The sequence below is a fragment of the Molossus molossus genome, unplaced genomic scaffold (genome assembly GCF_014108415.1).
Source record: "Molossus molossus isolate mMolMol1 unplaced genomic scaffold, mMolMol1.p scaffold_m16_p_14, whole genome shotgun sequence".
Taxonomy (NCBI): Eukaryota; Metazoa; Chordata; class Mammalia; order Chiroptera; family Molossidae; genus Molossus; species Molossus molossus.
In genome coordinates, this window is record NW_023425349.1 from 13,550,654 (window position 1) to 13,563,745 (window position 13,092).

The 13,092-nt window shown below is 40.3% G+C and overlaps 1 protein-coding gene across 7 annotated transcripts in view; it reads left to right on the forward strand.

Moving 5' to 3' along the window:
* Positions 1-13,092, forward strand: part of CDK5RAP2 (CDK5 regulatory subunit associated protein 2) — a 184,641-nt gene that overhangs the window by 71,417 nt on the left and 100,132 nt on the right. For all 7 annotated transcript variants that reach the window (XM_036260325.1, XM_036260328.1, XM_036260326.1 and 4 more), the window contains one exon: positions 9,669-9,845. In XM_036260325.1, the coding sequence (XP_036116218.1) occupies positions 9,669-9,845 (177 nt within the window). The remainder of the gene's footprint in view (positions 1-9,668; positions 9,846-13,092) is intronic.

Consider the following 13,092-nt stretch of genomic DNA (forward strand, 5'->3'; position numbering starts at 1 on the left):
CACAGCTGGATTATCAGTTGCATTAATGTTGCAAGAGACAAGAGTTGGAAGCTGCCAGCTTCTTAAATCTAGGCTTAGAAGAAACTGGCACAGTGTCACGACTGCTGTATTCTGTTTGTCACAGTGGTCACTGCATTGCTCAGATGATAGCCATAAGAGGGAACATAGACTCCACAGCCGTTGATAAGAAGGTCAAAGAACTTATGGCTATCTTTATTTTGCTACAAGTGCCTACTGTGTGCCAGGTACCATTCTGGGTGCTGGAGATACAGCAGTAAACAAAACACAAAACAGTCCCTGCCCTTGTGGAGCTTACATTCAGGTGATGGAGACTATAGACAAAATCTTTAAATTAAATAACTACTCTGTTAGAAGATGCCATCAGGAAGAATAATGAAGGGAAAGAACAGGGAGAACGAGGTTGCCATGGGGCTAGTGGTTATTTTAGGAGGGATGGCCAGGGAAGACTGGACTGAGACATGACATTTGAGCACAGGCTTGATAGAAGTGAGGAAGCAGGAACTTTGCCGCCAGAGAGAACAGCAAGCGTAAAGGTCTTGAGCTGGGAACATACATAGTATGTAAGAGAAAGAGCAAGAAAACCAGGGTTGCCAGAGCAGAAAAGGCTGAGGGGCGAGCAGCAGGAGACAGGGTCAGCAAGGCAGGTTGTGACGATTACTAGGGTTGATATGAAAAGGCCCAGCACTGTGCCTTTAACTGTGGTGGCCAGTTGATGCACGGTAGCTTTTATTACCAACAGAACCAAAGTGAGGGAGCTCCCAGGTCCTCCCCACTCCATGTCCACCCACAGCAGTTCCTCTGCACCAGTGCATGTTCTCATTCTGATTAGTAACAGCTCAAAAAACACAGCCAGGAAGGCAAAAAATAATGAAAGGTTATGAAGGTGAATCATATTCTGCCTCTTCTTTAACAGCATTAGTAAGACAGATGGACTTTGTCCCAGTGGCTTTTCTGACGTAGGGGGACAAGGAGTTTGTGTGTGTGCTTGTGTATGCACACCATGGGTGATTCTTGAGAGATCAGCTTTGCATTAGAACCACCCTTGAAAGTATGTTTATTATGGCCAGTGTGCGCAAGGGCAAATCCAGACAGTAGTCAGTATGTAGAAACATGGTGGCTTTCAAAGAAATGCAGATTCAGACTCTTGTGAAGAACCATTCTGTACCAGTTAAATCAGCAAACATTTAAGAAAATGTCAGTGCTAGTGAGAAAGCAGATCAAAAGTTAGAAAAGATTTGTTTTATGCACAGAGCTATTCTTTGCTCTATTTCCTGGAGACAGTGGGGAAATAGATAAACGAATTATGATCTACTCATTGAAATGGAGATACATGAAGATTGTGTCTTTCCCTGAGCATCACCTAGCAACCACATCTTGCCTTTCCCTTGGACTAGCAGGACTAGGAGGAGGAGGAACGCCCAGTTGTAAGCTCAGGTGTACCACTCTGTAGACCTTTCTCATCTCTACTTTTTTTTAAATAACTAATTTCGTGACTTTATACTCTTAAACTTCTTGTTTTATAATTATTCTTCAAATGTGTCATTATTTAATGGGGATGTGCTGTTTGTAGGTTGTGGTGTAATGGAATGGGAACAAATTCAGACCATTTAAAATTGTATAAAAATTATGGCTGCACATGGACAAGGACCAATAAGAACATGTACAGTTTGAAAATGGTTTAATATGTTGGCCTGACACTAATGTGGGAAATGTTCTTAATTTTTAACTTTAGAGTTCTGTTAATGTCACTTTAGTATTATTTGTAGAATATAAATAAGCCCATCTTTCCTCCCTCTAGAATTGAATTTCTATTTACTGACATTTACAATTCATGATAGGTTCTTGGTCCAGTTGTTTTGGATTAAAGGTTTAGGGCAATCTTAACATCATCTGTTTGCCCAAGAGAAAAATTAACATTTAATTTTTAAGGAAGTTTCTTTTTAAAAATGTTACTTTAAAAATGTTTCCCCTTCCATTATGAATATAGTATATGCTTAGTATAAAATATTTTAAAAATAGAGAAAAAATAACATCATTAAAAAAAGCATTTATAATCATGTGGGTTGGTATTTCTTACAGGTTTTTAATCAGTGCTTTACAAAAATCACACAACTGCTTATTATGGAAAATTTTGTATACACATAAAATGAGAGAGAATGAACCTCCATGTACTTGTCACCCAGCTTTAGCAGTAAGACAGCTAACCTTATTTCATCTATACCCTTCCCCACTCCCTCTCTTTCTTCTTCTTCCTTTTTTTTTTTTGTTAATCCTCAGGCTAGGGTCTCCCTGTCTTTCAATACTGAAGTATTTTAAGCAATTCCCAAACGTATTGCATCCGTTTTTCATTGTGTTCTTTTTTTCTTTTTATTGAATTTATTGGAGTGACATTGGTTAATAAAATTATATAGTTTTCTTTGAACAAATACCATTTTTACTTCAGAAAGGTAAATCTCTTAATATCACTAAATAGCCAATTAATGTTTAGATTTCCCTGATTGTCTCATTTAAAAATTGTTTTATCCTCACCTGAGGACATTTTTTTTCCTCCCATTTTTTGTTTAGATAGAATGGGAGGGAGAGAAAGGAAGAGAGAGAGAGAGAAACATCGATACGAAAGGGACACATCGAATGGCTGCCACCCGCACTACCATCCAGGGCCGGGGACAAACTGCAACCAAGGTACATGCCCTTAGCGGGAAGCGAACCCGGGCCTCTCTGGACCGCAGGCCGACGCTCTAACTGCTGAGCCAAACCGGCCAGGGCTCATTTAAAAATTGTTTTAGCCCTGGCCGGTTTGGCTCAGCGGTTGGAGCGTCGGCCTGCGGTCCAGAGAGGCCCGGGTTCGGTTCCCGCTAAGGGCATGTACCTTGGTTGCAGTTTGTCCCCGGCCCTGGTTGGTCGTGCGGGTGGCAGCCACTTGATGTGTCCCTTCACATCAATGTTTCTCTCTCTCTCTCTCTCTTTCCCGCTCTATCTGAACAAAAAATGGAAAAATGTCCTCGAGTGAGGATAAAAAATAAATAAATAAATAAAAATTGTTTTAAACAGTTTGCTCAAATCATGATTTAAAGTATACACATTGCATCAATTCATATGTCTCTTAAAATTTTTTTGAAATAATTTTAGACATAGAGGAAAGATAATAAAATAATACAGAGTTCCCATATGAACCTTCACCCAGCTTCTCATAAAGTTGTCATCTTACATAACTATAGTACACTCATTGGAACCAGGAAATTAACACCATTGCAATACTATTATTTACAGACTAATTGAATTTTTCCAGTTTTCCCATCAATCCCCCTTGCCAGTCCAGGATTCAGTCTAGGGTCCACATTGCATTTAAGTGTCATATCTCACTGGTCACTTATTTTGTAAATGTCTCTTAATTTGGGCTGGTCTGATGTTTCTTTTGATTATATCAAGGGTATACATTTTTGGTAATAGTACAGATGTGATCTGCTCTTATCAGTGTGTCATATCTGGAGGTGCATAATATTAACCTGTCTTATTACTGGTGAGGTTAGTGTTAGTCACTTGGTTAAGGTGGTGGGGAGATCTCCTGAGTTTCTCCACAATATAGTTACTACTTTTTTCCCTTTGCCATAATTATTTTATGGGGAGATACTTTGAGTCTTTGTAAATATCTCATTTCACATCAAACTTTTAAGAATCTTAACTATCCATTGACGATACCTACTACAATTGTTACTGTGGTATTTGCCTAATGGTGGTTTTCTATTTCCGTGATTTCTTGTACACTTACTAGCTGTAATCCTACTGTCCCTTCTCCTGCATTTACTTATTATGTACTTATTTGTTTATATCAGTATGGACTGATGGGTATTTGTTTTAGTCCATAGGTTGTAAGCCCCATTGACATCATGATTTTTTTTGTTGCTTGCACTGTCCCAGATTTGACCATTGAGCGCTCCTTCAGATTGATTCCTGTGCCTTTTAACATGCCCCATCATTTTTTTTTTTAAATGAGAGCTGATTAACAATAGGAGGCTTTTGCTCTTATCAGTAATGAAGATTTAAAAAAAAGATATTACTGATTTTTAGAGAGAGAGGGAGGGAGAAGGAGAGAGAAAGAAACATTGATGTGAGAAGAAAACATTGACGGGCTGCCTCCTGCATGTGCCCCACGGGGTTGGAGCCCATAACCCAGGTGTGTGCCCTGACTGGGAATCGAACCAGCAGTCTTTTCGGTGCATGGGATGACACTCAACCAATTGAGCCACACTGACCAGGGCCATGCCCCATCATTTTTAAAACATGTTTTTATTGATATTAGAGAGAGAGGAAGGGAGAGAGAAACTTTGATGAGAGAGAAACATTAATTGGTTGCCTTCTGCATGCCCTCTACTGGGAATCAAGCTTGAAACCCTGGCATGTGCCCTGATCTGGAATTGAAACGGTGACCTCTCGGAGCATGGGATGACCCTCAACCAACTGAGCAACACCGGCCAGGGCTGTGCCCCATCCTTTTTGATCACTTTCTTACTTTCCAGGATCAAAGTTGCCCTGGACTCATCTTGTGTTTTCCTGCAATCAATCATGTCTTTAAGGATCTCTTGTTTCTTTTATTGGAGAGTGATATTTAGAAACCAAGATTCAAATGACAGGTGTCTTCATTGCTACTGGGGTGTCAATATTTCTAGGCCTTGTCAGTGGTCAGAGCTTGGAAATATATGTATGTATATCCTGACACATATGTATACACATCTATACTTATTTCTGTGTCCAACTCTGTGTGTGTGTGTGTGTGTGAGAGAGAGAGAGAGAGAGAGAGAGAGAGAGAGAGAGAGAGTATAAAGTTAGGGAAGGCTGGAATGAATCCTGTGGAATCAGTATGAATTTATGAATTCACACACTAACCTTCCCTAAGTTTTTAAATTAATATTTAATTCACAGGTTCTCCCTCCCCCCTTTCCCCCCATATAATTTATTTGTTGAATAAGTTGGGTCATTTGTTCTTTATAGTTTTCTGTTCTGGATTTTGCTGATTGTGTGTTTGTAATGGCATTTAACTTGTTTCTCTGCTGACTCTCTTTCTAGTAAATTAGTAGTTATGTAAGATGCATGATCAATTTCAGGATTTATTTTTTGGCAAGATTTACATTATAGATGGTCATTTGTACTCCATTAGGAGGTATATGTATTTGGTAGTTCCTATTTTTGTGATGTTACCATTTGCAAAATGGTGAATATTTAATCTCCTCATTTCTTTTCCATTTATAGCTAAATACTTCTATAAAGAAAAACTTATTTTTCATCATCTATTTAGTTACTGTGGGGCACAGTTCATATAGGAAAGACAAAATAAAGAATTCACTAGAATGCTCCAAAGGTAACTCACTGTATTAGTTTCCCATTGCTGCTGTAACAAATTACCATGACCTTGGTGGCTTAACACAGATTTACTTTATAGCTCCTAAAGTCAGAAGTCTGAAATGGGCCTTACCAGGCTAAAAGCAAGGTGTCTGCAGGGCTGCATTCCTTCTGAAGGCTTTGGGAAAATCCATTTCCTTGCCTTCTCCAGCTTCTGGAGGCTGCCTGCATATCTAGAGCCCTGGCCACTTTCATCTTCATAGCCAGCAGTGGCTGCTGGTGTCTTGTGCTTCTCCTCTTTCCTTTTAAGGATCTTTGTAGCTATATTGGACCCACCTGGCTAATCTCTCTATTTTAAGATCAGCTGATTAGTGACCTTAGTTCCATCTGCAACTTTTATTACCTTTTGCCTCTAACATATTCACAGATTCTGCGAATTAGGATGTGAACGTCTTTGGGGGAGTGGGCATTGTTTTGCCTATTACAGTGATCGAAGGTTTTTTGTTTTAGTTTTAATATTATATTGCCCTGGCCGTTTTGGCTCAGGGGTTAGAGCGTGGGCCTGTGGACCAATGAGTCACGGGTTTGATTCTGGTCAAGGGTACTTACCTCGGCTGTGGTTCATCCCCGGCCCTGGTATGGTCATGCAGGAGGCAGCCAGTTGATGTGTCTCTTTGACGTCGATGTCTCTCTCTTTCTCTCTCTCTCACCCTCTCTTCCTCTCTCCCTCCCACTCTATCTGAAGATAAATGAAAAAAAATTTTTTTTTCAGTGAGGATTAAAAAAAATATTATGAACTCATATTTTTAACATTTTTTATTCATTGTTATTATCCTTGATGTTCTAATTGTCCTATCTTTGGACAGTGGAAAAGCTTATTCAAGTTGACTCCTGAGTTCTTTTTTTTTTTTTTTTTAATCATCAGAGGATATGTTTAGAGAGAGGAAAGGAGAGAGAACAAGAGAAAGAGAGAGAGAGAGAAACATTAATAGGCTGCCTTCCATACGTGCCCCCACCAGGGACCGAACCTGAAATCCAGTATGTGCCCTGACCTGGAATCAAACTGGCAACATTTAGGTGCTCAACCAACTGAACTACTCCAGCCAGGCCCTGAGTTCTTCAGACATGATCGTTGAGTCTTTGATAACTTCCTTCCTTTCTGACATAGGAAGATGTCTGGGCTCACATTGTACATTGCTGCCTGAATCTGGAATCATCCCCTCCCGGGGCGGGGGTGGGGGTACAATAATTTTCATTTGCAGTTTCCAGGTGGTGTTGATAACGCTGCTGTAGGGACTACACTTTGAGAACCACTGCTTTAAAGAACCCTGGTTCTTTTTGGTGGGAAATGGTACTTAGAGACTACAGTCTGGATGCTAGGAAAAGTAATGATTCTAGGCCTTCTCAGTAAAGGAAGGAAAGAACAGAAAATATAAGTTTATATTGATATTGCCAATTCAAATTTAGAATTACGTTTTAACTTCTTTTATATTTGTATTTGTTTTCTCTTAGGCGTAAAGTCTTGTATTTTATGGTAGTAATAACTACTTATTTAATAAATATATATACAGTTTCAGAATAATAATACCAATATCATTTCTTGCAACATGATGCTAAAAACAGTTCAAGATTTTTTTGCAGCAGTCCCTTTGTCCTTGGAAAATTATCCCATTAGGGATGCACAAATTACATGCTTTAAAGTTACTGAAATAATTACTTTCTGGTTGGTTAACCAGTTAACTCGATACACAGATTCACTTTTTGTTTTTGTTCTGCTTTCAGTTTTAGGGAATTTTAAAAATAAGTATCTAAACATTTAAATGGTTTCAATGTGGTATCTATAAAATGAGTTCTCCTCTCTATCTCTGTCCCTTCTATCTTATTCTTTTCCTTATAAACTACCATTTGATTTATTTTATGGTTAAATAAATGGCAGTATGCTATACATTTTTTTCTCCTGGGGTCTGCTTCCTTCCCCATTCTCCCCTGCAGCAATATATTCTAAAGAGTACTTTAGGGCAGCATATTTATAGAGAGAGTAATCATTCCTTTTTCTTGATAGCTTCAGAGTTCTCCCTTGTGAGCATGTACCGTGGTTTATTCCTCCATTGGTGTACATTTGGGTTGTTTCCACCCTTTTGCTATTATGAATAGTGCTTCAATATTACAAATGGTACATATTTTGAGGTAGTTACAATCACTGAATACTCTTTTCTGTTTTTTTTCTTAACATTGTAACATGAGCATTTCCCTGTTATTGTGTCATAATTTAAGACAGTTTTTTTCTGATTATGAAAGTAATATAGACTTTTTAGAGATTTTTAGAAACTCCAAAAAAGTCAAATTAAAAATCAATTGAAAATTACCCACAATCCCTCTCTGTAGGTATGCTGGCATTATTTTGGTGTGTTCCCTTATAGTCTTAACATTTTTTTTAAATTGTTTTGGGGGTGGGGAGAGGGGGAAAGAGGGAGAGAGGGAGAGAGAAGTCTTAACATTTTGTGTGAACATTTAGAAAACAATCAGCATCATAGTACATAGTATCCTGGTTTACTTTTATTCATAACTCTGCAATTTTTCATACCATAATCTTTTTATAATTAATTCCCTTTTGGTGCATATTTAGTTTCTTTCCGTTTTTTCAGTATTATAAATAATGTGATAACATCTGTGCATAAAGCTTTTTCCAAATATCAGGTTATTCTTTTTTTCCCCTTTAAAAAAATTTTTTTTTTCCTTTATCGATTTTAGAGAAATCGAGACAGCGGAAGGGAGAGGGAGAGAGAGAAACATCGATGAGAGAGAACATTGACTGGCTGCCTCCTGCTTGGCCCCCACTGGGGATCAGGCCCACAAGCTGGGCATGTGCCCTGACTAGGAATCAAACCAGCAACCTCTTGGTGTATAGGTTGATGCTCAATCACTGAGCCACACCAGCCGGACTTTCTTTCCCCTTTTTTTGATTAATTTATTTTTGTAGATGTTTCTCCTTTTTCCTCCATTGACAACCTCCTTACCCGCTCCCTGCCCCGCTTCACATTATTGTTGTCTGTGTCCATTGGTTACACATACATGCATATAAGGTCTTTGGTTTATCTCTTCCTGCCTCCCACCCTCCAACGTTTGTCAGTCTGATCCCTACTTCTATGTCTCTGGGTCTATTTTGTTTGTTACCTTATTTTGTTCATTATATTTCACATATAGGTGAGATCATGAGATACTTGTCTTTCTCTGACTGGCTTCTTTTGTTTAGCATAATATCCTCTAGGTCCCTCCATTGTCATCTCAAAGGATAAGAGATCATTTTTTCTTACATCTGCATAGTATTCCATTGTATATATATACCACAGCTTTTTTATCTACTCATCTATTGATGGACACTTGGGTTGTTTCAGATCTTAGCAATTATAAATAGTGCTGCTATGAGCATAGGGGTGCGTATAGTCATTCTGTTTGGTATTTCAGGCTTCTTAGGATATATTCCTAGAAGAGAGATCACTGGGTCAAATAGCAGTTCAATTTTTAATTTTTTTGAGGAAACACCATATTGTTTTCCATAGTGGCTGCTCCAGTGTGCATTCCCAACAGCAGTGTACTAGGGTCCCCTTTTCTCCACACTCTCGCCAACACTTGTTGTTTGTGGTGGCCATTCTGACAGGTGTGAGGTGATACCTCATTGTTGTTTTAATTTGCATCTCTCTGATAATTAGTGACATTGAGCATTTTTTTATATGTCTCTTGGTCATTTTTATGTCATGTTTGGAGAGGTGTCTATTTAGTTCCTCTGCCCATTTTTTAATTGGGTTCTTTGTCTTTCTTTTGTTGAGTTGTATGAGTACTCTATATATTTTGGCCCTTATTCAGGATATTCTTAAAGTTGGTTTTTGTAAAACTTTATTTATTTATTTATTTTTTATCCTCACCCGAGGACATTTTTCCATTTTTTTGTTCAGGTAGAGTGGGAGGGAGAGAGAGGAATAGAGAGAGAGAGAGAAACATCGATGTGAAAGGGACACATCGAGTGGCTGCCACTCACATGACCAACCAGGGCTGGGGACAAACTGCAACCGAGGTCCATGCCCTTAGCGGGAACCGAATCCGGATCTCTCTGGACCGCAGGCTGATGCTCTAAACCCTGAGCCAAACCGGCCAGGGCGGTTTTTGTAAAACTTTAGATGAGAAGGAAGTACACACTTGTTAAATACATCTACTAGCTTGCTCTCTCTCTAGCACTAAGGTAAACAGGTGAGAGGTTGTCAACTTTAAATTTTTGTCAAGTAAATTCCAATTTTTTCTTTTTCTTCTGGTAGGACCTTAGAAATGAAGTTGAAAAATTACGCAACGAAGTGAATGAAAGAGAGAAAGCAGTGGAGAACCGTTACAAGAGTCTGCTGAGTGAAAGTAATAAAAAATTATGCAGTCAAGAGCAGGTGATCAGATGTCTAACTGAAAGTACCAGTCAAAAGGACAAGGACTTGTTGCTTCAGGTACCAAAATCTTTTTCTTTTGTATTTAAATTTCGACTTGGTGTAGGTTTTCTTTTTTTAAAATTATTTTATAGGAACATTTATATAAAAATAAGGCTGGCAAAAATGATTATAGCCTTCACTGCTATATATCAGAGCACTTTAGAGCTTTCTTTATGCCATTGGACCTCAGCCACCAGGGTGGTGAGTTTGGAGACACGGAAGCTCAGCAAAGGGAAGGGACTTGTCCTGGGTCCCATGAATAGTAAGCGGTAGATCTGGCTCAGGTCCTGACTCGTTTTGCTCTGGCGCCCGCCTGCTTCCCTGAGCATGTCTTTTGCCAGTGCTTGCTGTTCCTCATTCGTGCTGTGCCCTTTCACCCCGCTGGACTTTCCTCACTGCTCCTTTTTGTCTTGGAAGACCCTTGTTGATCATGTTGGATTCCGCTCACGCTTACAGGGACCATGATGGATTCAACACGGGTGTTTAACTCTGCTTCCTGCCAAAGCCTTGTTAACATGCAGTGACGGGGGAAAAAGGTATAAACCCATAGGCCCAGAGGGGGATGAGTGTACCACGCAGGCTGCTGTCGGGATGGAAAGTGGACGGGCAGGTGGTAGCTGCATAGGATTCTGCTTCCTCCACATTGCTGCTACATGCTTTGGGATGAAAAGCTAAGAAACAGAAAGCTGATTTCCCTACAGAACCCAGAAATACTCAGTAGGCAGTGGAGGTATCTGATGCCTTAGTAAATAGGAGATTGGGCTAGAATGCAGGACAGTTTTGTGACCTGTTCTTGTCACTATCAGGAAATGCAGCTTTACTCCCTGGTGACCTTAAATGCTCTGGTCTGGGGGTCACTGGGTACATCTGAAAGCAGAGTGGAGGGAGCAGAAGTGTGTATACCCAGAGGGGGGAAAAGACTGTAAGGTGCCGACGGGGTCTTCTGACAGGACACCGGAGTCCCCACCTGGTCACATCCACGAGGCTGCCAGTGATATGCCCTTTCCATAGTCACAGAGCTTCTGAGCAGTTTAACACTTACAATTGTTGGATGGCTTAAGTTCATCAAACAGGAGAAAAGTATCTAAGAGGAAAGACAAAGACCAAACCAAACAGACAGAACAAAGCTACGTAGAGGGAATAGAAACAGTGGAGGCTGGAAGAAAACTAGCACAACAGACTCAACACTAACCTGCTAGATAGTAAATGAGATCGGGCTCCGATAACGAAGATACTGGGGAAAAAGGACGACGACCTGTTGGAGATTGGAAGTGTAATTATAGATATAAAAAGTTCAATAGAAGAGTTAGAAAAGTTGGAAGATAAGGAGTAAGTTTTTCAGAAAATGGAATTAAAGAAACAAGCAAAAAGATGGGAAAATGGGAGAGAAAAGAAGACATTAGAGCCTCGATTGAAGAGCTCTAGTGTGGACTAAGAGGAATTCCAAAAAAGCAGAGGGAAGGAAGTTTCCAAAGTGGAAGGACAGATAGCTCTACGTTGGATGGGCCTACTCTGTTTCTCGTACAGTGAATGGAGGACTGCTAGCCCAAGGCATGTCTCTGTGCAAGTTCAGAACACAAGGACAGAGAGAGCGTCCTAAAGGCTTCCAGCGAGGAAGAATCTGGTCACATACCAAGTTTTCGACATGACAGAATCCTCAGCAGAAACACTGGAAGCCCAACGACAGGAGAGCGGTGCCTTCAGATTTTTCAGGAAGAGTGACTTCCAGTCCAGCAGTCTGTGCTCACAGCACTGTCAGCAAGCGTGAGGGCAGACTGCAGGCATTTCCAGATGCTCAGTGTCGGAAATCATCTGCCTCCCATGTGCTCCTGGCAGGAAACGTCTGGAGGATGTTTTCCTACCAACGGGAAGTAACCAGAAAAGGAAGCATGGGATCCAGAAAGCAGGGAGTTCACCTGGGATGTGAAGTCCAGGCGGACAGCAGAGATGTGGGGAGCCTGGATTCGAGCTGTTGAGGGAATGCTTAAGTTGGGGTTTCTCCCAAGAAACTGAATGGAATGTCGTTTACCTGACATATCTGACTCCATCCAGAGGAATTTTTAAGTTCTTTAGAGAGTTTGGAGGTAAATTAACATTAAATACATAATTTAATTTTATGAACTAAGGAAACAAACAGACAAAGCAGTTGTTATTAATTCCAAGAAAAGCAAAGAATTGAAAATGAAAGGAAATGTAATCACAGAACTCGATGTAAGGCTGAGCCGTGAATAGTATTTGTGTGGCCATAGTAACGTAAATGTGGAATATTGATTTAGCTAAAATTGTGATATAACTACTAGGAAAAGTGTCGGGGGGCGCAGAAGATGTAAGAGCTAAAATTTTAAACTGACAGGAGCCAGTAGATAAAATCTAACCATAAGAAATCAAGAAATGTGAGAGTAGGAACATAATACAGAAACATGGAAATAAATAACAAGAAATAGCTATGGAGTTGAAGGTTGTTTTTTTCTGGGGGTGGGATGCAGAGGAGAGAAGTGGAGAGGGGTAGGGACAGCTGTTTTCCATTTCAGCCTCACAGTACTGTTAGCAATGTTAATGTATAATTGGACTTTAAAAAACAAAACACAAAACACGTGACTCAAGCACAACAGTATGATGGCAGTTCTAGAAATTCAGTGTTGGTTATTTGATTCCTAGTTCTTCCTGTTACAGGTTAGTGGGTTTTTACAAAAATTTGTCTCCGCTACTTTTTGGTTGTTTTTCACCCAAGTTCTTTGACGAGTTTGACATGATGAATGAATTCTGATAGCTAAGGAATAAGATGTGGTTCTTGTCCTGAATTTCTGACAGACAGTGCCAAAACCTAGTTCAGGACTTACAGGTGTTAAGTAGGACTAGATGCTATGCTTGAACTTGGGCACAAGACCAGAGAAATGGTTCCCAGCCCTGTTGCATGTCAGGCCTTCTGAAGGAGACAGTGAGGGAGCTGTAGTGTGTGTCAGTGTGAAGGGGCTTTGCGCGTGTGGCCAGACCCCAAAGCAGTGCCTGCAGTCTTGCCCTTTTCTTCCTGGAAGTCAGATCTCCTCACAGACATGGGTGGTTCCAGTTTTGTCAGACTTACTTGTAATGTTTCAAGGGAGATTAAACTTTGTTGGTTGTGATATAAAATCTGCTTAATCACTGCAGCAACCCCGAAGGATAGGAAGGAGACCCGGAGGTCACACCTGGTCAGGGGGACTCAGAATTTGAACCCAGACCCATGGGGCGAGAGCCTGGGCTTTGTCCCCCGCACCTGCTAGCAGGC